The following is a 26,376-nucleotide window of genomic DNA, read 5'->3' on the forward strand; positions in this document are numbered from 1 at the left end:
ACACACACACACACACACACACACACACACACACACACACACACACACACACACACACAAACTGTAAAGCAATCTGTGGTTTGCAAGAAGTGGCGGAATAAAGAGTGGAATTTTGTTGACTGTGTTAAACTGTTGGGTGGACTCTAAAGCATATACCCACTTTATTAGTAATGCTGAAATGGACACTGAATGGATTAAAGAACTAAGTAATCAGTTTTGTTCTTACTGGTATTTGTATAAAAATGTCATGATGTAAACAGTGCTAATTTAGGGGTATTTAAATATGAGGAAGGTGCGCTTTATCAGTGACTGATGTAAACGTTAATGATAGCAAAGCAAGAATGCAGTTTCTTAAAGTATCCAGGTTTTACACTGTACCAAGGGTAAGAAATACTAGACAGAAGCAAGTTAAAGTTAATGTAATTCTGTATTTTTGGCTGTTGGTGTGGGGGGGGGGGGTGTAAAAGTCCACTAATCACAGTACAGGCAGACCTTAGGTGGTTCTGGATTACCCAATTTCAAGGTTAATAAGTCGGATATAACCCTCTGCTATGTATAGGTCAAAGTGGAAAGAGACAATGATGAAACAGGGCTGAGAAAAGCAAAAAGAGCAAGATTTTGGATGCAAGCCCTTAAGGAAAGTAACCAAAAAGAACATTATATTCATAAAGTAGCAGAAAGTATTCTAATAAAACGTGGTCAACATAACAGAGAAAAGGATGTCCGCAAACAAGGGCCGAGAAAGTAGACAAAGGGGAGGTAGTGTTTACTGCAAAAAAATTAGCCAAGGAAATAAGGTTTTGGGAACATAACTAGAGAGGGAAGGTAACATAACTAGAGAGGGGAAGGTAATAAAGTGGGTAAGGCTAAGCAAAAGTCTGGATTGCAAGTTACAGACTACCTTCCCCACAACGGACTGGCGAGACTGTATGCAAACAGAAAGGGACCGTGCACAGTTAAAGACCAACTCTGATAGTGTTTTTACTTCAGACTTTACAGAAGTTGCTTTTAAGAAAGGGGGGTAATTAGTGCAGCAAAATATCACACAGACTGGGAAAAGAATATACAAAGGAACAATGAGAGGGCATCTGTATGGCTACCAAACATATTCCAGAAGGTTTAGATTTTTTCCTTGGAAGTGTTTGCATAGATATATTTATACCCTAAGCAGACTTCCAAGAATTTTTCCTCAAGTAGGTAACAAATGTTGTAGGTATGATGGTAAGAAATAGAGGTACTTGGGAACATGTTTTCCAATAATGTAAAGAGCTAGCAGATTTTAAAAACTGCCTACAGAATACTTTGCTGGAAATGTTGGGGGAGCAAATGGTTGCAACTAAGGAAAGGATTCTTTTGAACTGGGAACACAGGATCTAAACTGCCCAGATGTAGTAAGGCCTTAGTACATGTAATGCTACTGGCTGCAAAAAAGAAATTACTAAAAATGGTAATCAAAATCTAAAACAGAAGTACTGATTGTAAAGAAGATAAAAGAATCGAAAGTAGGGTCTTTAGAAAAGGGAAGGAACAAATTACATAAAAATAAATGGAATTCGAAGAACAATAAATGCAGAATAGTGCTTAGAAGGAGGAGTTAAATTTGAGGAGAGACAGGAATGCAGTGATTTATGAAATACCGGAATGAATGAAAATGGTTAAAATGTACACTGTATGGAAATAAAGGAATGTTTTACAGTTTCTTTACTATTATTGTGTAGATCTTTAAAAAAAGGTGTCTCACAGTAAAGCATACCAGAGCCTACACTGTAATGCTAAATGTATGCTGCCCTCCAACATGGCACTACCAAATGGAATTTAAATGCATTCTCCATTTTTTTTGTTGATGTACATATTCATAAAAAAGGACTTGACTGCTATCACGAACTCAGATGAAGCATTAAAAGGTTCGACTTTATCCCAGCAAGTGCTTCCTTCTAGAGTAAATTTCTGCCCTAAAAACTAGCAGAGAACAACGATAAAGAAACTGGTTCATAAGTTCTTACAAGGCTATTGATCTGCGAGGATCTTAAGCCTAACTTAGCATTCCATTGTAATCATTAGCCTTTATACCTTGCAATATTAAACTCCAAGCACAAGTATACATTACTCACTTGCAGGTCTCCTATCCATGGTGTCCACAGGTCTTAAACCACAGGTGAATCTGCATCCACGTCAGACCTGAGCAGAGTAAGAGAAGCACTCAGATTCATGCAAAGGGGAAGCCAGTTTCAAAATGGTATTGTATACTTGTTAATCTTGCAAGAGACCAAGGTCCTTTCAGTGGGTGTTTCTGCATCATTGGACTTCTGAATGTGTTAATAGTCTGACAGAACAGAGACTGTTGAGGCTCTATACGCGAGGCAAAAGCTGCCTCTCATTAACCTGTATGATACTGAGATGATGGACAAGGCTTGAGGTTGCCTGGGTAGTTTTTATGGTTTAGGCACCATCTTTTTTTTAGTGAGAAAGCACTGCAGTCATTCCAGCTGACAAGTGTTTGGACAGGTACTTACTGAAAATGACCTAATGACTACCTAGTGCAGAAGGACACCTACGTCCTTCAATCTGACACCCATACACTCTGGAATAAACTTTGCAATAAAAAATGTTTTCCTTACAATAGAGGAAGCATGGTGATCAAAGGCAGTTGATTCTTTACACAGACCTCTAATTATGGTACTAGTGTTTATGGCAGTACTGTCAATATGATAGCTATAAAGGGAATCATTTTCCAAAGGATATTGTTATCCACTTCTTTATTATCCACTTCTTGGCATTTGGTACCAACTATATATTTGAGACAGGCCATCTTGTAGGATCATGGTGTCCTCCTGAGTGTATGCTGGCACCAAGTTTGCAGTCATCTGGTCTATTGCATATTAGCCAGCCATAATACTTATTATATTTGACCTCCATGAAGTAAATGCCAAAGAAATGGTGAAGGACTAAACCCTGGGGACTCCACTTGTGACGAAAAGGCAGATCCACCTACCTTTTCTTCCCGTACTGATCAGAGTCCATTTGTTACCTAGTGAGATGCACAGTTAAATTTACCTGGAAGAATATTATGATGCCCAATTGTGGGATGGCTTTGAACACCTTTTCAAGGTCCAGAGAAACTGTGTGCACTGATTTGTTCTCACCCACTGCCTCAGTGACTTTTTCAAAGAAATCAACCAGGTTAAGTAGGCAAGACCTACCCTTGAAGAATCCAAATTGGGTTGGGGTGAGAGTCAGATCATCTATTATACCCAATTACATAAATGATCCTTTTCATAGCCCTACAAGTGAGGCTGGTTACATTTACTGGTTCGCAATTACCTGGGTCATTCATTGCCCTACCTATATGCAAGGGAATGACTGATGCTGCACTCCATTCACCTAGCACAACGCCTGTTTTGAGAACAATGCTCAATATCCTTTGTAGCATATCTAAGAATTCATGTTTCAGACTAGCATGTAGACAGCTTGGTAAGCTTTCTTGGCCTTGGACAATGCCCTACGAACTTGCCCTTGGGAGTTTTGAGGGGAGGTAGATGTGGGTATTTGATCTGTGATTATTACTGGGGGGGGGGGGTTGAAGTTGGAGTTGAATGAATCTGCTTGTAGACTGGGTATGTCCTCTGCTACTTAATGGCAGCTCTTTGCAATGTTGGGCTTGCTTCAGAAATTTCTGGGACAGTTAAAGCTTTTGTGGTCATCTCGCACCTGGGTGGCATCTGACTTGAGGCCTGCTTGCAAGGACTCCTGGAGCAGGAGTTAACAGCTTGTTTTATAAGGAGGAAAACGGGTTTTATCAGAGATGTGCGCCACTGCTGCACAATTCCTGGAAGATCCAAGTGAAATTTCCTACCTGGCTTGTCTGGTACAACATTTTGCCCTAGCACAGTGAAACTGAGTTGAATGGCCACCTCCCAAACCATCAAAGCTAGTCTATAAAAAGAGGATAAGACCTGGTACCACACCACCATTGGTTTACGTACACCACTGTGGTGCTGTCTGTAATAAACTGTAAGAAGTCCTGGGGATCAGATAGGATTTAAGGTTTTCAATGTATGTATTACCACTAGCATCTCCTTGACACTGATGTGATTTTGTCTGGCCTCCTTGCTCCAACAACCTTGTACTTTCACCAATTTGGATACAACCCCCCCACCCCCAAAACAACCAAAATTATAAGCATTTATAACAGGCTGAAGGGGAGACCTGCCAATATCTCCTTTCCCACAGCCCCTAGCATGGGAATCTGAAAAATTAAAAGGTGCTGATGCTAAGATTACACTGCCCTGAATTCTTGTCAAGTGAAGTCGGACCAAGTGAAGTCATACCAAAAGAATCAAGAGAATCACAGATGTTATAAAACCCAGTATTACAAGAAATTTCTTGGCAGATACCAGAGACTGTTTGGAAAAAAAAACTCAGGAAGACTTCTCTGTATAGTTCTATTTTGTCCAGTGGAAGAAAAAAAAAAAAAAAAATCTAGGGAAGTATCCAGAAGATATCTCAGAAAAAAAAAAAAAAGCTGTGTAAAGGGATGAGATGAATTCTACAAGTTCACTTGAAACCCCAAGCCGAGAAGAAGATTCCTGACAAAAATCAGAGAATCTTGACATTTGGAAATGTATTCTGCAACTATAACAGCCATCCAAATATAGAAAGATATGAATGCCTTGAAGTCTGCAATTACTGGAGCCATACACTTTTGTAAACACCCACAGTGCAGTAGCTAAACCAAAGGGTAAGACAATGAAATGATAATGCAAGTCAAACACAGAAAATCTACACATCTGAATCTTTGCCAATACGAATGTGACGGTAAGCATCCTACAACACTAATATTAAAATGAGTAAAGAAATTAGTAGTAATAGGGTCTGAAGGTATAATATTTTGAAGTTTGGAACCCTGACAAAGAAATTGAGAAAGGAGAGGTCTAGGACTAGTCTCCACCTCCCTCTTTCTACGGTACCAGAAAGATACTTGAATAAAAACCTTTGCTCCTCTGATTTGTGGGCACTTGCTCTAATCATCCCCAAGTCAACATCTAATTCCAAACTGAAGGAAAGTACAGTTTTGTACCTACCATAAATGTAGATGTCCGATAGGTATGCATCTGCAGTCATAACATATGGGTTGTCCTGCCTCAGGCAGCCCTCGGTCGGCCGGATTCCAAAGTCTGGGTCTGGCCTCGGCTGATGTCGCACTTCACCCGACGTCATAGCTCCTGGGGTATAAAGGCATCAGCCGACGCCATTTTCCTCAGTGTTTCTTGCCCCAGATGCCAGGTGTCCTCTAGGAAGGCTAAATTTGGATAAATGCTGAAAATTCCAAACAGTAGCAAGCAAAAAATATATATACATATATACATACAAACAAATACACCATAATAGATTCCCCCAGCTAGCTGAAAGAGGGGTAAGCACCCTAGGAATACCACAGAGGGGAAGGAGGGTGGGTAATCCTGACTGCAGATGCATACCTATCGGACATCTACATTTATGGTAGGTACAAAACTGTACTATGTCCTTCAAGGATGCATCTGCAGTCATAACATATGGGTACAATACCATAGCCAAACTGGGGGAGGAGGCACTAAGATAAAGATGGTGTAGTTAAGATCCCTTGTAAAACTGCAGTTGCAAAGCCTGCTCGGGATCTGGAGTATAAAGGAAGATTGTAATGCATGGCAAATGTATGCACGGAGCTCCAAGTAGCAGCTTCTAAAATGTCTTTGGTAGCCACTCCTCGTAGAAAAGCTGTAGTGGTGGCTGTTGCCCTTGTGGAGTGAGGCCTGATATTTTCAGGAGTTGTCTTTCCATGAAAAGAGTAACAGAATCAAATGCAATTTCCTATCCATTTTGAAATTGTCTGTTTGGAAATTGCTTTTCCTTGCACTCCTGTTGCATATGCTACCAGAAGCTGGTCAGTTTTTCTGCTGGTCTTAGTTCTGTCCAGGTAGTAGTAGCGCAGTTGTCTATGTACATCTAAGGTGTGTAGTAGCTTCCCCCCCCTGTTCTGTGGGTTAGGGAAGAATGTAGGTAAATGAATAGCTTGGTTCAAGGATACCCTGGATACCACCTTTGGCATGAAAGTAGGATTGGTTCTCAGAGACACTATCCTGGTGAAAGATAAGGAAAGGCTGTACTGCCATTAATGCCTGTAACTCGGATACCCTTCTTGCTGAAGTGATTGCTAGAAGGAAGGCAGTTTTCCAAGATAAGAACTGTAAGTCTGCTGATGCAGCTGGTTCAAAAGGGGGAAGTGTTAATTTTTCCGGCACAAAATTGAGATCCCATGCAGGCAGAGGTTGTTTCCTTGGAGGTTTTACATTTTTGATCCCTCTTAGAAATTGTCTGAGGAGAGGTTGAGAGAAGATAGGAGGATCCATGTTGTACTCTGCTGAAATTGCTGAAGCATGAATCTTAATGGAAGAATAGGACAGGCCATTATGGAACAGTTCTGCTAAGTATTCTAGGATGTGTGCTAGGTTTGCAGGCGTAACATCTGTTCCCTTTGATGCACTCCAAATGAGGAATCTCATCCATTTGGCTGAGTATGTTTTCCTTGTGGAGGGTCTGCGAGCCTCCAGGATAATGTCCTTGACCCTCTGAAATAAAGCAGGTTGGTTTTGTTTTATGCAATTTTCCAGGCAGTTAGCTGCAGTGTTTTCAAGTTTGGATGCAGGGTCTTGTAGTTGTTCTGTGTTAGAAGTAAAGGCCATAGAGGTAGAGGCCATGGGTTCGTCCGAGACATGCTTCTCAGTAGCGGATACCAATGTTGCCTTGGCCAGTCTGGAGCTATCAGAATTACCTTTGGCTGTTCCTCCCTGATCTTCAGTAGAACTTTGTACATCAATGGGAGAGGTGGGAAGGCATAAACAGTCAGGGCCTTCCAGCTGAAAGAAAGGGAGTCCACCCTCCATGCTTGTGGGTGGTATTCTCTTGAGCAGAATTTCTTCAGTTGGTGGTTGAGTGGGGAGGCGAACAGGTCTATTTCTGGCATTCCCCATTTCTTTGTTATGGTTTTGAAGATATCTGGATGCAGCATCCATTCGTGAGCATCCGTGGTAGTTCTGCTTAATTTGTCTGCTAGTGAATTCTCTTTTCCTGGTACGAATCTGGTCTGCAGTTGAATGTTGAGATTCAGGCCTAGGTTCCACAGCTCCATTGCCATCCGGCATAAAGGGTAGGAATGCGTGCCTCCCTGTTTGTTGATGTACCACATGACTGTGGTATTGTCCGTCCTTATCAGCAGGTGTCCTTGCTGAAGAAATGATTTGAATGCCTCTATTGCATGCTTCACTGCCAGCATCTCCTTTAGATTTGTGTGTAGATTCAGCTGGTCTTGGGACCATGGATACACTTGTCTTCAATGTGTGCGCCCCAGCCCAGGTCTGAGGCGTCCGTGGTGATGGTCTGCCTTTGTTGTGGTTTGTGGAAAGGCAACCCTCTGTTGGTCTGGCAGGCCTGAGCCCACCACAAGAATTCCTTTTTCAGGCATGGAATGATTGGTATCATGGCTTCTAGACTGTGTCTGTGTTGAGATCATACATTTCTTAGGAACCATTGTAATTTCCTCATATGCAGTCTGGCATGTGGTATCAAGATTATGCAGGATGCCATGTAACCCAGGGCCTGCAGGACTTTCCTTGCAGTAAGCTGAGTTTGTCTTGTCAATGCCGTGAAGTAGACTGGAAGTTGTTTTTGTTTTTCTTCTGTGAGAAAAGCCATCTGAGTTATTGTGTCCAGTTCTGCACCCAAAAATGTTATCCTTTGGGATGGCACTAGTCTTGACTTCTGTATGTTGACTGTGTATCCCAAAGCTTGCAGCAGTTGTATGACATAGGCCAAATCCTTTATTATTTTTGTCTTGTTGTCCGCTTGTATTAGGCAGTCGTCCAGGTATGGGTAGATTTGAATTCCTGAAGCCTGCAATGTGCAATTACTGATGCCAGGCATTTCGTGAATACTCTGGGTGCAGTAGATAAGCCAAAGGGCAATGCTGAGAATTGATAATGCTCTGATCCTGCAAGAAATCTGAGGTGTCTTCTGCAATCTGGTCGTATAGGGACGTGCAGGTATGCCTCCTTGAGATCTAGAGTCACCAGCCAAGACTCCTTGCCCAACATGGGAAGAAGTTGCTGTAGGGTCAGCATCTTGAATTTTGGTACAATGAGATATGTGTTCAGTGCGGACAAGTCGAGAATAGGCCTCCATTGAGTTTCTTTTCTTGGTACAAGGAATAGTCTGGAGTAAAATCCTTGGCCTTGTTCCATAGATGGTACCTTTTCTATAGCTCTCATCCTTAGTAAGTTGATGACTTGTTTTAGAGCCTCTGACTTCTGGCTTGGTGGAAGGTTTGGCATTCCTCTCTTTTTTGGTAAAGTGTGGAAGTGAAACCTGTAGCCTTTGTCTATTGTTTGCAAAGTCCATTTGTCTCCTGTAATGCAATGCCAGTTTTTTGAAAATAAAGCTAACTTTCCGCCCAAGGGTGCTTCCAATTGTTCCCTGGTAGGCGGAATCAGAGCCAAGTCATTGTGTCTGTCCTGTGGAAGTGGTTGCAGTCGCAGCTGTGGAGGCACTCCTCTGGTTGTCAGGTTGCCACTGACTGCCTCTGTAGGCACCCCTTGATTGACCTCTGCCTCTTGGGTGTCTATTTCTGCCTCTCTGTGCTCTGTTGGCGTCTGGAAAGGACCAATTCTTTGAAGGCCAATTTCTGCTGAACCTCGGAGGTTGGACCTGCAGAAAATCCTTGACTGTTTGCACAGATTTTGCTTTTTCTTCCACTTTCTTTAGTACCTCCTGTGCAGGGGAGCCAAATAAACTTTGTTTCTCCATAGGGGCATCTAGGAGTTTAGACTTAACATGGTCTGGCAAGGATTGCTCTTTTAGCCAGGCATGCCTTCGAATCACTGCTCCAGTCATAGCTGATCTAAATGAAGCCTCCAGTGCATCATAGCCACATTTTAAAAAATGATTACTGACCTGCTGAGAATTATGTACCAACTCCTGAAGGGACTTACGGTCTAAAGGTTCAGGAGAGGAAAGCTTTTTATTCAGCTGATCTAACAAAAATTCCTGGTACTGTATCATGTGAAATGACAGTTTAAAGCCCTGGCAGAAAGAGTAGCAGATGTATAAACTTTATTTACCCCATCTCTCTAATGCTCTTGATTCTCTTTCAGAGGGTAGGGGGTTTTTGGCAGAGGCAGCTGCAACACCCTTGGGGCCCTGAGAAATGGTTTCTGGGTCTGCAGCGTGGGCCTTGTACAAGTGGAAATGAGAATCTGGGACCCTGTAATATCTGTCAGGTTTGGCAGGGGCCGGGGGAAGAGAATCAGGGGCTGAATAGGCATAATTGAATGCATCATCAAGAACTGAAAGTACAGGAGGTATGGCTAGAGGCCTATGCTGTGGTAAGTGTAAGAAAGTCCTTAGCCTTTTCCTAGAATCAGAAAAATCCTGACCCTGCCATTGGAAATGTTCCCTCATTGAATGTAGAGTTTCCCCAAATGAAAATTCTTCTGGGGGGAGGCAGAAGGAACGGAGTCTTCTGCATCCGAATCCTCATAAGGTGAGTATGGTCCTTCCTGATGGTCTGATAAATCTGATCCATCCGAGGAATATAGTCAGAGGAAAGAGGTTCAGGGGGTTCAGTCCTAGGCCTTTTTTCAGGAGGGGGTTGTGAGGCCCTGTCTGGGTGAGGTTGGGATCCCCTGATCAAAGAAATAAGGTCCTCAGCGAGGCTGAGAATCTAAGAACTTGAGGAAGGTCTGTGAGGGGGAGCTTTTGTAGGTAAGGCCTTGGAAAGTTTAGCTGCTTTAGCCCTGGAGAAGGCCTTAATAGACATAGAAGCAGGGGGTCTAGCTGCCCCACGTGCAGGAGTAGAAATGTCCAACGGAATGGTGTCGGACAATTCTTGTGTGCCTGCTTCTTCGGTAGGAATTTCTGTAGCCGACTCAACCGGGGCCTGTGGCCGAAGGAAGAACAGAGGACTCTGTTTCAGCCGAAACTGAGACACTCGCAGTAGGCCTAACCGTAGTTTCAGCCGAAACCACGGGCCGAGAGTGTCGGTCCTTTTCCTTGCGTTTTTTAGCTAAATGAGTAGTCGGAGTCTCCGACGGCATTTTATATGCAAAAGCAAGACCAAAAAACTCTTCTGCAAACTCCGACCGACGTCTAAGTGTCCGTCGGTTGAAGGAGGCACAGGCTAAACAAGCTGATACGTCGTGGTCTGGGCCTAAGCAAGGAAGGCAGTAAGAGTGGAAATCCTTATGAGGTATTTGTTTCCCACAAGTTAAACAATTATTTACTTTTTCTGACATCGGCTGAGGCAAGAAAGAGTCCCCAACGGGGTACTTAGCTTTTTTAGAAGTCTTCGGTAGCTGAAATCTCTGGATCTGACCGAACGGCACTTGCGAACAGCTTCTGCTTCGGGCACCACGCGGCAAGAAAGACTGAGGAAAATGGCGTCGGCTGATGCCTTTATACCCCAGGAGCTATGACGTCGGGTGAAATGCGACATCAGCCGAGGCCAGACCCAGACTTTGGAATCCGGCCGACCGAGGGCTGCCTGAGGCAGGACAACCCATATGTTATGACTGCAGATGCATCCTTGAAGGACATGTAGGGATGTTTGGTTTACGTACTGAGGAGAAATCCCCAGAGGAGGAGGAGGCGACACCCACTGCCATCTGTACTTCTGTTGGATAATTTTCATAACCCATTAGTCTTGGAAAAAAATCTGAGAACACTAAGGAAGATGCAGACCTATACTGAGGGATAGGTTGCCATTGGGGGGGGGGGGTTCTAGAGAGGCAAGTATTCATTTTCACATTTTGGACCATCCTTGGTTCTGAGGAGCTTGCCTTTACTTTTTAAAGCCTCCTTGCCATTGCTTTTTATATTTTAAATGCTGTTTGTCACCTTGCTGATTGAAATGCTGGGTGCAGAGTTAGACAGAAGGTTTCATTAAACCCAGAAAAATAGGATTGAAAATTTGGGGTCACGCCTTGAATCAATTTCCCCCTTTCTTCAAATCTTTTAAGTCTCCCAGCAGCAGAACCTTGTCAACAGGTGAATTTAAAATATCAGTTTTAACATTTTCTATTAAGTTTTGAAAACCATCAAATCTTCTCATAAGTGACCCGAAAGTAGTACTCAGAAGGCAGAATCATATGAACACTTTAGACTGTTTGGTTACATGAGAAACAGAAACAATTGGGGTATTCAAGGAATTCTTCAGCTCAGAAGTCAAGTTAACAGTGAAAACAAATATTTATTACAAGTCTCTGGTACTTTGTAAACTTATCAAACTTTTTAGGGGCTTAGGTATACTGCAAGCCAAGTCATTTTCTAAAGTTAAGGATTTTGAGATAAAAAATTAAATCACAAGATCAATATCCTGCCCTCTAACTCTCTCATTAAATGTAGAAAACAAGTATAACTTTTTTTACCTAGTTTTGTCACACAAGAACATAGAGAGAAAACTTCCTTAAAGAAAAAGGAAAAAAATTCCTAACAAACTAAATTTCTTTCAAAGAAAAAGTATAGTTTTCCAGAGAAAATCAGCAGTGGAAGGTTTCCCCAGAAAGTTACTTATCTGCCCTACAGGTGAAGGATTGCTAGCTAACTGTGGGGCTTTGAGGAAGTGACAGAGTGGAACTCACTTTAGCTGTAAGAAAGTTCAGAAGCTTTTGGCTCCCAAACTGCTTTTTTTACGTGCCTCTGCTCATGCTACCAGCAGTTAGGGGGTGCATGGAAGGTGCCCTGAAGCTTTCAAAATTTGTCCAGTGGTCATATCCTAGGCAAGAAAAAAAAATAGCTTATACTACTACAAAACTTATGCTACTACAAAAGTGATTTAATGTTCAACATCTGTGCAATTAACTGCCTCCAGTACAAGCAAAACCCACCCCTTCTGGGCATGCCATAAACATTTTTCCCCATATGATTTTCCATTTGTGTCTGCCAGCCATTGTGCTTCTCCCAATCAATCTTGAGCCCATTTGTTCCACTGTACTGGAAATCCCCAGCATACACATGTTTCTACCACAAGTTATGAGGGTTACTGCCAACTAGCTTGCATATCCTTATGCCTACATACCCAGATGTGGAGGTTACACTGCCCTGCAAATGACCGCCTGCACAGTGGTGTGGTGATCAACTGAACAGAACCACCACTGTCTCACTATGGGATGTGAGAGCCAGTACTGGTCATTCACTCTTATCCTCTTTACTTTACCTTGCTTTTCCAGCACCTGTTCCAATATTTATACTTAGAGCATCAGAAACAGAGTTGCATAATGTAAATTTATCAAAATCAAAGCATCTCACAATTTCTTTGAAAAAATAAACTGCTAAACAAACTGTTTCACTACTGAAAATGTAACTTCATTCAAATACCTGGGGATCTGGCTGGACCCCATCTAAAATTTCCAACTCCACCTGGAGTACACACAAAAATTCAACTCTTTCAGTTTGGGCCGACAGATTCTCTACCCTTTTCTACACATACCTGTAAAAAGCCACAAGTAAAGGTATCTTACTGGTTCAGCTAGAATTATTTCCCTTTGGTGCACCCCCCAAAAGAAATGCATCCACCATTCAGTACATCTCAAATGCCATATGTAGACTCACCACTACCCCCCCCCCCCCAAGAAATGGTCACCACTACAAAAAAAAAAAAAAAATTTGGCTACCTGTGAAACAATGTGCTTGCCTCTCAACTACTTCAGCTGATCAAGAACACCACAACTTCCCCTCAACTAGCCTCCAGACTATTTACAGATGCACCAAAACATGACTTTAAAAATCTTACCCACTTATGACCTCTTCTCCAACCTCCCAAGTTAGACTTTTCTACACAGATCTTGACCTCTCAAGTCCTTGGACCAAAACTGCAGGAATCTGTCCCTTCTTAATCATTCGTCTTGCACCATTTTCGAATCAAAAATAAAAATACATTTCAAGACGAAAATGCAGCTGTGCTCTCTCTCTCTCTGATCACATAATTTAACCTCTTCATAACCTTCCTCCCTCTATATAGCTAGCTCTGACTATTTTTCACAGTGATTCTTTCAAAATACCAGCTCTGCTTTCCACTCGGTTTATGATAAATGTATGCATTGTGCTTTATCAGTCACACTGTATATGACTATTTAAACAAAAACACTGCACCACCAGACTAACGAATATAATGAAACGGTGTATTAAATAATAAAGTACGTTGTATATGATGGCATTTATCCACTGCCTTTATAGCCTCAAGACAACTTTTGTATTCACTTTGATGCATCTGTGTACACTGCTTTTTTTCATTAACTCTGTACGGAATGCCACGCATCTGTTGTGTTTACCTGGGCCAAGACTGAAACAGATCCAATAGGAACAGTATTCGAACCCAATTAACGAATTCAAAATAAAACCTGAATGAGAAATGAGGACAGTGGGGGGAAGTGGACATGGCAAGAAAAATTAGCAGATTATAATTTTAAATGTTTGTTTTATAACAGGACAAAGACACCAGAAATACTTACATGTTTTGGAATGCTCTTTCGAGAGCATGTAGTTTGCCAGGGGAGGGGTATATGTAAGACACTGTAGTGCTGAGTTAAGAAAGCAGGTATTTCCAAGATTCTTGAGACCAGCTACAGTTCCCCAACAGTGATGTTGCCATTTCAAACACAATTTCTCTGCTGGAAAAAGAATCTTCTCTGGAGGATCGATACCATCCCCAGCAGTGACACAGTCTGAAATGAACAAAAAAAAAGTGAAATAACTAAATGATACACAGAGAACATTTTCCAGATTACTACCTTACCCATGATTATTTTAAATGATTCTGCACATTCAACAATTAGCTGATGCACAGCTTTAAACATGGCAAAAGAATATTGTAAACATATACAAAAGCAATATCCATAGAATTTGCATAAGAAAGTTACAAGTACTCACCATGCAAGATATAAAGAAAGGATATCCACATTTAGAATACTCTAGGACTTGTACTGCAGGAATTGGAACCATTTGGCAGACAGCCAACCATACCCCCCACCTTTCATCATTCACTGCACAGCAGTTTCTCTTCAGTTCTGATATCCGGAAGAAAGCAGAGAAAAATGTACGAAAAAGGTATAGAACAGGAAGAAGGTAAATGTAGGGAAAAAAAGGATTGCATGTTACCAAATGTGCACCACCTTCTTACATACATACTATCATGGTAACCATCACCTTCTTACATACATACTATTATGGTAACCATCTAGAACTTTTATACTGGACAAGAGGTTCACTCAGAACAGAAATCTTAGCTTATCTCAAGTGGCCAATGCAATTTCATGGGAACATACCTGTGATGACAAATCCCCCAAAGAGCACTAGGACCTAGAAAATTGTTTCTTCTACAGTAACGTCTCAGTTAACTGGCACCCGTGGGGACTGGTAGATGCCGGATAACTGTAGTTTCTGGTTGCTTTAGAGCTGCTACTAAAAATAGGCCTGACTAATACCGTTTGGTTTAAGCTGTTCTCAGATTGGGGAGAGAGAATTAATTCCTATCTTCCTTTTTAAAACTCTAAAAACATAAGGCATGTTTCTGCGGGGTGAAACCAAAGTGCAACACATGAAAATTGTACTGTATTTCTTCGATATTTTTTTTGCCGGTTGCTTAAGTTCCAGCTAACGGAGATTTTACTGTATATAGTGTCTCAAGTACAAAGAGGAAAAAACAGACTGCAAAGAAGTTAAATATTGCTTATGGTATTACAGAAAAAGGTAGTAGAGGTGGCCACTGCTACAAATGACTGAGCTGTGTGCGCTGCAGGTAATCCTACTATACTTACAGTAGTAAAACAAGGGATAACTCGCTATCAAACTATGGGTCTAGAAATTTTCTTGCCCACCTGCTCTACCTGGCAGAGGATACAAAGAACTGATGGTCTTTCCTCACTGACTTGCTCCGACCCAGACCTGTAGAAACCTCCTTGGTGATTTTTTTTTTTTTCATATGGAGATGGGCAGTTTGGAAGTCTAAAGTGCACATCCATTCTCAACGGATATCCTAGGACTGTATTGTAACAGGCTCTCATTAGCTGTCAAAATGTTCTAAAACCCCCACTTACTACACAGATCCTCTTATCTCAGCAAGTTTTCTATTAGATGCCAAATGAAGTCTGTAATTAAGAGAAACAACCTTCTCTGAGAAGCCTTGTGGCAGCTATCATGGGAATGGAAAAGTACAGTTTTGTACCTACCATAAATGTAGATGTTCGAAGATCTACATTGCTGCAGTCCTTACACTTGGGTAGTCCGCTGTCCTCGGTCGGCCCGAATATCAAAGTATAAGGCTGACGTCGGTCAAGGCGCATTTGACTGACATCAGGACGTCAGGGTACAAATGCGCATGACCGACGTCACATCCTCAGTCTTTTCTTGCCCCAGATGTCAGAAGACCCTAAAAATAAAGGTCAAAAACCAAAAGACAGCAAACCAACAACCAACCATCCTAGCACTAAAAATATGTACAATATATACAATATACAATATACACCCAATTGATCACCCAACCCACACAACCGCCTCTAACTACAGAGGGGAAGGAGGGAGGGTAAATTGGACTGCAGCAATGTAGATCTTCGAACATCTACATTTATGGTAGGTACAAAACTGTACTATGTTCTTCATCTCACATTGCTGCAGTCCTTACACTTGGGTAGAATCCCAAAGCAGAGGAAGGGAGGATGGCCAAATTATAAGGAAGCAGGAGCTGCCAAAATGCCCTGCAAAACAGCACTGGCAAAACCAGCCCTGGATTTAGAGTAAAGCGGCAGGTGATAATGCCTGGAAAAAGTATGCACTGAACTCCAAGTAGCTGCCTCCAAAATATCCTTAGTTGCCACCCCTCTCAAAAAAGCTGTCGAAGTGGCAGTAGCCCTAGTGGAATGAGGCCTAATCCCAGCTGGAACTTCCTTGCCATGATGGGAATAACAGAAAGCAATGCAAAACCCAATCCACTTAGAAATAGTTTGTTTTGACACAGGCTTGCCCTGAGAACTCAAAGCAAAAGAAACAAATAACTGCTGAGACTGCCTGAACCCTTTAGTTCTGTCCAAATAATATCGCAACTGCCTGTGTACATCTAAAGTGTGCAAAATCTTTTCCCCTTTATTTTGGGGATTTGCATAAAAGGTAGGCAAATGAATAGTTTGGTTTAAAGCCACACTAGAAACCACTTTAGGCATAAAGGAAGGATTAGTGCGTAAAGATACCCTATCCTTATGGAAAATTAAGAAAGGCTCAACTGCCATAAGGGCCTGCAACTCAGAAACCCTTCTTGCAGAGGTAATAGCCAACAAAAAAGCAGTCTTCCATGATAAAAACTTTAATTCAGCAGTAGCTGCAGGCTCAAAAGGTTGTAGAGTGAGTTTCTCCAACACAAAATTGAGATCCCAAGCAGGAGTAGGAGCTCTTCGTGGGGGTCTTATATTCTTTGCCCCTCTAAGAAATTGCTTGAACAAAGGATGAGAAAACAATGGTGGATCACAGTCATAGTGAGCCGAAATTGCTGCAGCATGAACCTTAATAGAAGAGAAGGACAAACCTTTGTCCAGTAACTCAATAAGATATTGAAGAGCCGCACTTAAATTAGGCTCAGAAACATCAAAATCCTTTGCTGCACTCCAAAATAAAAATCTCTTCCATTTTTCTGCGTACACTTTCCTTGTACTAGGCCATCTAGCTTCCAAAATAACATTCAAAACTTGCTGTGGAAGTGGAGGCCTACTATGGTTCAAAACAGAATATGACAAGCTGTTAGGTGCAGAGAGTGAAGCTTGACATTGAGCAAATGACTGTCCTCCTGAGACAACAGGTGTGGAATCGAAGGCAAAGGCCATGGAGGCTTCCGTACCAGGCTCCTCAGTAATGGGTACCAATGCTGACGAGGCCAATCTGGAGCTATCAAAATCATCCTTGGCTTGTCTTGTCTGGCCTTTAGTAGTACCTTTGGGAGGAGAGGCAGAGGCGGAAAGGCATAAACATGAAGATTGCTCAAATTGAAAGAAAGAGCATCCACTCTCCAAGCTGTGGGATGAAACCTTTTTGTGCAAAACTTTGGCAGCTGGTGGTTTAGTGGGGAAGCGAACAGATCTATGTCTGGAGTTCCCCATGACACTGTCAATTTCTGAAATACATAAGGATCCAATTTCCACTCGTGGGGATCCATAATTTGTCTGCTCAACACATCTGCTAAGGAGTTCTGTGCTCCCGGCAGAAACCTTGCCTGAAGATTTAGCTGTAAATTGAGAGCAGTCTCCCACAAAATCATTGCTTGCCTGCATAGAGGATAAGAATGTGTTCCGCCTTGCTTGTTGATGTACCACATGACAGTTGTGTTGTCTGTTAGAATCAACACCTGCCCTGGAAGAAGTAAATCCTTGAAAGCTATTAATGCAAACTGGACTGCTAACATCTCCTTCAAGTTGATATGTAGATGTTGTAGTCTGGCAGGCCACTTGTCTTGTATCCACTTTCCATTCAGATGAGCTCCCCAAGCTTTGTCTGAGGCATCTGTCGTTAGAATCGGACTCGCCTCTGGCCGGGTCACAGAGAGTCCCTTGTTTAGGTGACATTCCTGAGCCCACCACAAAAATTCCTTTTGAATGCAAGGTATTATTTGAATGACAGTGTCCAAATCCTGGCAGTGCTGTGTCCATACATTTTGAGATACCATTGTAGCTTCCTCATATGCAGTTTGGCATTGGGAAGCACCAGAATACAAGATGCCATGAACCCTAAGGCTTGAAGGACTGTCCTTGCAGTCAGCCCGGACTGATGAGACAACTGATGAAAGTAAAGGGAAAGATTCTTTTGTTTGTCCGGGGTTAAAAAGGCCATCTGGGATGCTGTATTCAGTCTCACACCCAGAAAGCACATGTCCTGAGAGGGTACTAGACTGGACTTTATTTCGTTCACAGAATACCCCAGGCATCTTAGCACTGCTATCACATACTCCAAATGAAGAAGAAGCTCGTCCCTTCCTTGAGCTAGAATCAGGCAATCGTCCAAATAGGGATAAATCTGTATTCCTTTCAACCTGAGGAAAGCTATCACTGGAGCCAGAACTTTCGTGAACACTCTGGGCGCAGTAGATAAGCCAAAGGGCAATGCAGAGAACTGATAATGAGAAGTCCCAGCTCGAAAACGCAGATACTTCCTGCAACTCAGTCTGATAGGAACATGAAGATAAGCCTCCTTGAGATCTAAAGTTACCATCCAATGATCTTTGCCCAGCAGAGGTAAAAGCTGCTGTAACGTCAACATTTTGAACTTGGGAATGTCCAGATAAGTGTTGAGGATAGATAAGTCCAAAATTGGTCTCCACGTGTTCCCCTTCTTTGGTACTAGGAACAGGCATAAAATCCTAGGCCCACTTCTGGCATAGGGACCGGCTAAATGGCCCCTATTTGGAGTAACAGAGAAATTTGCTTGTGAGCCTCTATTCTTTGTGGAGGAGGAACGTCTGGCATGCCTTTGAAAGGAGGCAAGGTATGGAAATAAAACCTGTAACCGTGGAGATATCCAATACCCATCTGTCTTGGGTAATTAAACTCCAATTTTCTTTGAAAAGTGCCAACCTTCCTCCCAAAGGCGCTGCCAGACGAGAAGGCTCTGGCAGCTGAAAAGGTAGGTCATTGGGTCTGTTTACAAAAGGACTGACCCCTGCCCTCACCTGAAGACTGTGCAGGAGAACTCCCTGTTCTAGGCCTGAAAGAGCCCTGAGCTCTGCCCCTACCACGTCTAGATCTTCCCCTAGACTGGGAATCATAAGAAGGATACATCCACCCCTTAGTAGGCCAATTTCTACTAAACTTTGGAGGCTGAACCTGCAAAAAATCTTTAACAGTCTGCATAGACTTAGCCTTGTCTTCCATTTTCTTTAAAACTGTCTCAACAGGAGAACCAAACAACACATCAGATTGTAAAGGAGCATCTAAAATCCTTGTTTTAACATGGTCAGATAAATTCTGATCCCTCAGCCAGGCGTGCCTGCGAAGAACTGACCCAGTGGCAGCCACCCTAGACGAGGCCTGTACAGCATCAAAACCACATTGCAAAGAATGCTTACCCACCTGTTCAGAAACATGCACTAAATCTTGCAACTCTTTACAATCAATACCTTCCGCCAGAGCATCAACCTTAGATTTCAATTGTGAAAGGAGATAGTTTTGGTATTTTAACATGTGAAACTGGCAATTCAAAGCCCGCATAGCTAGAGTGGAAGAAGTATAAACTTTCTTTCCCCATCTATCCAAAGCCTTGGCCTCTTTGTCTGAAGGAACCGGATTCTTGACAACAGAAGCCTTAACACCTTTAGGCCCCTGACTAACAGTTTCTGGGTCTGCCCTAGGACTCTTAAAAAGATACTTATGAGCTTCAGGCACCCTGTAATATCTATCCAGTTTAACAGGAGCAGGAGGCAAAGAATCAGGATTAAGAGAAGCCTCTGCAAAAACATCTTCCACAACATCCAAAACAGGAGGAATAGCCAAAGGCCTATGCTGGGGTAAAAACAAAAATTCCCTAAGCCTTTTCCTGGAATCAGAGAAGTCCTGACCTTCCCACTTAAAATGCTCCCTCATAGAATGAAGAGTTTCTGAAAAAGAAAAATCCTCAGGAGGAGAAGCAGAAGGAGTAGAATCATCCACATCAGAGTCAGAATAAGGAGAATACTCCTGCAAGTCTTCAGCCGAAGACTCTGAAACATCCGAAGCCTGTTCAAAACTCCCTGGCTCAGGCTCCACCCTAGGTCTCTTATCAGGAGGGGGCAAAGAACCCCTAATCAAAGTAATCAAATCTTCTGCCATTTTAAGCATATGCTTCTTGGGCACAGTTCCTGAAGAACTAGGGGTGACACCAACTGAAGCTAAACCTGGCCTGCCTCTGGGAGAAGCCTTGGCAACAGAAGGAGAGGGCCTAACCACCCTAGGAAGGGAGGGGAGTAAAGTAACCTGAGAAGCCCCTTCAGCCTGACCTGCCTCCTGAGAGGCCACATCCTGCAATAACAAAGACTCTCCCTGGGAACTTAAAGAAATCTCCGGTGGAACCACCGGCTCCACCGACACCTCTAAAGAACCGGCGTCCGGTACAGACGGTTCTTCCAGCCTAGGCTTAACTGCTTTGTCCTTGCGCTTCTTCGAAGAAGCGGGCGTCGGAGCATCCGACGGCATTTTATAATTGCACCGCTTCCCAAAGACTAACCTGGCACAATCCAACCTTCTCTTTATAGTGCGTTTATTGAATCTAGCACAAGAGCGACACCCAACAACGTCGTGCTCAGGCCCTAAACAAGGAATACACAAGGTATGATAATCTCTATGCGGTATCTGTTTCCCACAAGAAATGCAATTATTCACTTTTTCTGACATCCGGTAAACCACTGAGGCAAGAAAAAACTAAAATATTCCCCAACGGGGTACTTAGCCAACTTTGACTCGGTCTGAAACTTCGAAATCGAAAAATCTCAGAACGCCAACCGGCACTTGCAATGCTGCTTCTGCATCGGACCATGCGGCAAAAAAAGACAGAGGATATGACGTCGGTCATGCGCATTTGTACCCTGACGTCCTGATGTCAGTCAAATGCGCCTTGACCGACGTCAGCCTTATACTTTGATATTCGGGCCGACCAAGGACAGCGGACTACCCAAGTGTAAGGACTGCAGCAATGTGAGATGAAGAACATCAGCCAAGCAGTTAATCTTAAGGCATGCCAGTCTGAGTGACCATTGCCTAGTGAGTGAGACAAAGCATTTTAGAAGGCCAAAGTACCTGAGATCTTAGAGAAAGTAGATAAATGGAAGACCAAACAAACTATGATTAGGGAAAAACAGACTGGAGGATCACTAGGGTAACTGCATACCCTGGAGGATCCCCTTCAAAACGACATGGGGGGGGGGGAGCAAAAAAGGAGTTGCTGTTCAACAACTGCTAGTCTACAGAACCCTTTCTTCAGCTTCCTTTAGGCATCACTCAGGAAAAAAGAAAATGACCAGTTGGTGCTGGCCAAAGATCACTGTCCAGGACACCTCTAAAAGGCAAAAATTTTCTTGGCTAGTCTGCCTTCTGACCACTAATGGGTATAACAACAATGGATCCTTCTGTCCAAAACAAATTACTGCCCCATCCAAGGAATATGCATCACTATTAGTAATCTTAGATTTTCCAGTCACATCTTAGTGGCTGTGAGAAGCAAATGTCAACACTGAGTTACCCATTGTTTGCTGATATACCAAGCCACATCATCAATGAATGGAAAAATAGACTTGAAATGGTAGAAAAGACAGATGCAATGCCCTCATCAGTGCAACACTAATGTACAAATAAAAGTTTCAGGGCATCAAGGTCCCCTTGAAAGGTATGCCCACTAAACTAAGAGCAGACATCCCTGTAGTAACAGTTGCCTAAGAGTCGAGTTGGAAAGTGTTCTCTCTCTAATGGTTTGGTGGCTACAGCCAGCCAATAAGCCACACGAGGATGGTATATATTTTTTATTCCAAGCATATCTCCATCAGAATGCTGAGACCACTGCATAAGTGACCTTGAAAAATGGTATACATCAGATCCAGGGCACTGAGGCACATACCTGCAAGTATAGTTTTCAAAAGATTGGAATACTGAAATGTCTCCAAGGGAAGTAACTTGTGCGTGGGGGGGGGGGGGGGCAAACATTTAAGTATTAAGGCCAGTTTTAGTTAAAAAAAAATATTGGGGCCCTTGGATACGAGTGAGAAAAGTGGAGAGATGCACACCAAAAGGACCGTTAGTCTATAATGGGACTAAGGAAGGAAGAAAAAAAAAAAAGGAATCGTGACTTCTAATCTAAAGGTTATGCTTTTAGTAAACTGCTGACCCAACTAAATTTAATGTTCCTGCTATTGTAAGGTTAATACATGGTGGCCAAAGAAAAGTTCACTGTTAATGAATGTGCCTAGACCTCTAATAGATTTGTTTTAAATGGCCGGGGGTGGGGGGGGGAGTGCGCAACTTGCATGCCAAAAGAAACTGGGTTACACTTTTGGCACTGAATTTGAGACCATGGTAGTACAACTGGTGTGGTCAATCCCTTCTTTCAGGACCTATGGAACTACAGGGTGGGTTACAATAGTGACACTGACACACACCTCACTTCTGTTGAACCAATGGTAAATCTTATTCTGAAGACAGATAATAATGGCATTAGGTTACAGTCATCAGCAAATGATTAGCCACAGTCCACTGACAACCACTTCCACATCAAGAAACAGATGCCAAATAGGAACAGGCCCAAGACAGACTCCTGAGGGACTCCTCAAGTGACAATACCTTCAGAGGAAAAGACATCACCCTCCCGGTGTACGTTTTACACCTTTCAGCCAGCTGGCCATCAAGTAGAAGACACAAAAATGTATGGTGTCCAAGTCTGTCAACACCAGTATAAAGGGAATTGCAAAAGCTAATAGGACAGACTGGTGTAGGCAAAAGTATTAATATTTCAAAGAAATTAGAATAAACTGACAAGTTACCCTTCACAAATCCATACTGACTAACGTCAAGACTTTGCTACATACACCACTATTTATGAGTCAACTACAAAAAATAGTCTCTAAACTTGCCACTGATGGTGGAGAGACTAACACAGTTTTACTTCCCACAGTCTGTGGTGGGGCCACCATTGTGTAGGGCTATTGTTACAATGGTTCTTTAAATATTTGGTATAGACCTCATGGATAGACTATGGTTGAACAGCTTCATAAGGAACTGACAAAACTATTTTTTTGCTCTGTAAGCCCCACATTCTTCAGCCAAGACCGGAATTGCTGGTCAGGAGGAGAAGGTCAACACTTGCACCACACCACATGGAACACATAACCCTCCAGAACACACACCAGCATTGCCTTCACATAAAAACACAAAGCACACACCCACCTTCGCGGAGGCTAGCAATAAAAATCTAATCCAACAGCAGAGACCTCCAAGGCAGAAATGCACTCTACCAACACAACACTAAATCACAAGACAAATAACTCTCAGTGTGCCACTCAACCAAAGCCCCTGAAGCAAAACTGCATGCCCAACACACTAGTCATAGGTGACTCGATAGTGAAGCACACTGATGTTTCACTAACTAGGTTGAATAAGGACAAAGTAACAGTTAGCTGCCTGTCAGGCGCCAGGATCCGCCACATAATGCACGCACTCAGGTCCCTAAACAACAGGTACAAATATGACTGTGATTGCACATGTGGGTGTGAATGACCTGAGATGTACTTCCATGGACTACAAGGAGAGACTTGGAGGAGCTCTTGAATTATGTAGTCCAGGTGGTTATGACCCTAGCCCTGAGCAGCATGCAACCATCATCCAGAATGATACCACAGTACAAGCAGAAAACGATTGATTTCAACAACTGGCTAAGTTTCTGGTGTCATTCTAAGGGGATACAGTATCTGTCTGCCTGGGATGACATGATTGACAGACCTTGATGCTTTGCCAGAGATGGCCTGCATCTCGTCACCCCTGGGCTTCCAAATACTGGCCAAGGCTCTTTTCACCCTTAGTGCCTTTTTTAGGTGGTGTTCCAAAGACCAAATAACCACTGTAACAGCTACAAACCAATGCAATTTGCGGGTCATGCTGCTCAACGCTAGAAGTCTAAATCTCAAAATGTACTCATTTGAGGTATTCCTTAAAATGGAGAACATCGACATTTGTGTTGTGACAGAGACCTGGTTCAAGGCAGCAGAAAGCACCCCTGCACTATCAGGCTACAAGTCATTTCACACCTTTCAGACCCAGAACTTGGACATAAAAGCTCCAAAGTTGGTGGTGTGGACCGAAGCTCCAAAGTTGGTGGTGTGGCCATAATCATAAAGTATGCACACACCTCCAGACTGGTAGCCCAACATAATGCATCTCAGATACTTCGGGTGCAGCTAACAATGGGTAGGACAGCGATTAAGCACCTGGAAAATATTAGGGTGCAACCTAACACTTTCATACTGGGCAACTTCAACTACCCCTCCATTAACTGAGAAAACTACTGATGTACCAATACACTTGCCCAATGCTTTCTAGAATTCATTAATTCCAATGCCCTGGAAAAGCTTGTTCTTACCCACACTAGAGGTAGCAACATGCATGACCTGGTCATTACTAACATGAACAACCGTTGCTCTACACAAATAGTCAACTCCTCCCTGGTTAGATCCGATCATAAGCTAATCACCTTGGAAATACACAACTCTCGCACCCCCCAACAAAGGTAACCACCATGAAAAACTTCTCCAAAGCTAATTTTGGGCTCCTACAAACAGAGGTGGCTAACTGCACAGCACCCAAGCAAATGGAGAATAGTTGCCTGACCACCAAATCATACACCAATGCACTGTACGAACACATACAAAAATGCATGGATCTCACCATAGCCAACAGAACTAAGACACTCTCCTCAAATAAAAAAAGAAGCCAATCTGGTGGTCCCCTGCCATAAACAAACTCTATAACAGAAAAAGGAAACTGATGCGGAATAAGGTGAAGTCACAAGACTGGAAAAACTCCCTTATCAGCCTCAACAAAAGGTTGAGATCCCTCATCAAATCCTCTAAAGCTAGCTATGAAAACAGAATCTCAGCAGATAGTAGACTACCACAAGGCCTTATATAGTTATATAAAGAATCTCCATGGCAATACCCAGATTTGCTCCGAGCTACTGCACAATGGTACCTCCTACAGCGAGAGCCAACAGATATTGCACATATACTGGAGGAAAGCTTCAGTGCTAACTTTACCCCTCTCTCCCTCCCCTAAAGGACCAATCACAATACCAGTAGATTGCCAAGCACCCAGTGTTACTGCTGCAGAGGTTAAAAAAAGCACTGTCCAAGGCCAAGAATAAAGTTTCTATGGGACTTAACAATATCCCTGGCTGTGTTCTACATGAGCTACAGAGTGAACTGGCACCTCACCTGTGTGCCCTGTTCAATCACAGCCTCACCTCAGGCTTTGCTCCTACCGAATGGTGCACTGCTAGTTTCATCCCTCTCCACAAAGGAGGAGCGAATACAGACCCCGGGAACTACTGCCCCATTAGCCTGATGCATCTGATATGCAAAGCTAAGAAATGCATCATCATGGATCTAATAAACAAGGAAATAGGGAATCTCCAAACTCTGGATACTACACAGTTTGGTTTTGTGAAGGGTAGATCATGCCCGCTCAACTTGGTCAACTTCTTTGAGTCAGTCATCAGAGCTGTGGATTAAGGCAAGATGGTTTACACAGACTACCTTGATCTGGCCAAGCCCTTTGATACCATTCCCCACTCAGGAATCATAGAAAAACTTACTATGCTAGGCATCAACCCCTACATCATTAGGGGGTTGCAAACTGGCTCACAGACAGAAACGACAGTGTGAAATTAGGTGACTCCAGTCAAACTGCCGACCAGTCAAGAGTGGAGTAACACAGGGTTCAGTCCTGGGTCCGCTTCTGTTTGGCATCTACTGCTCTGAAATCCAGGCCAACATGAAGGGACTCTGGCTGACAAATTTCGCAGATGATTGCAAGTTGGGAGCTATTATTAAATCCCCAAGTGATGTTGACATCCTGTAGAAAGGCCTCAATGAGACCAACGACTGGTGTCAGAACCATGGCCTTCAGCTCAATGCCAAAAAATGTGTCTTCATCCCCTTTGGGAAAAACCCGGTTCCCTTGAATTACCACAATGATGGCAGCCCACTGAACACAGAAGGCGTTATAAGAGATCTGGGAACACAGGTCGACACCAACCTCTCTTTTGACCACCACATTGCCATTGTGGTCAGAAAATTCTTCTATGTGGCACATCTCAATACTAAGGGTTTTGCATCCGGGAAGAAAGAGGTCATTGTCTCCCTCTACTCTTCTCTCATTAGGCCAATAATAAGAGTACAATGTCCCTCATTAGGCCAATAATAAGAGTACAATGTCCCATTTAGCATGTACCTTACTAGACACCAGCAACAACTGCAGAGACCGCAAAAGTACCACAGAGGATCCTAGGCCTTAAACACCTGGCCTACATGGACAGCCTCAAAAACTCAACTATTCTCGATCTCATATCGCCTACTTAGAGGCGATCTTTGCCTGACTTGCACAGCCATGTCTGACCCACCTCCGTTAGAAATGCTACAGCTAAAGAAATCCCAATTGCTCCGCACCACAGGCTCCAGAGACCTCAACCTCATTACCACACTCAACAGAACATGCTTGAGGGACAGGTTCATAACCAAGAGACTGCCCATGCTATGGAAGAGACTTCCCATACATGTCAAGTAGAGCACCTCACATGAACTCCAAGAGA

General features: G+C 43.0%; 1 protein-coding gene across 2 annotated transcripts in view; it reads right to left on the reverse strand.

Moving 5' to 3' along the window:
- The window catches only part of USP42 (ubiquitin specific peptidase 42), an 815,107-nt gene that overhangs the window by 683,569 nt on the left and 105,162 nt on the right, over nt 1-26,376 (reverse strand). For both annotated transcript variants that reach the window (XM_044089669.1, XM_044089668.1), the window contains exon 3: nt 13,536-13,748. In XM_044089669.1, coding sequence (XP_043945604.1) covers nt 13,536-13,748 — 213 coding nt within the window. The remainder of the gene's footprint in view (nt 1-13,535; nt 13,749-26,376) is intronic.

This window comes from Protopterus annectens, chromosome 12.part0 (assembly GCF_019279795.1).
Source record: "Protopterus annectens isolate FY-2018-M chromosome 12.part0, PAN1.0, whole genome shotgun sequence".
Taxonomy (NCBI): Eukaryota; Metazoa; Chordata; order Ceratodontiformes; family Protopteridae; genus Protopterus; species Protopterus annectens.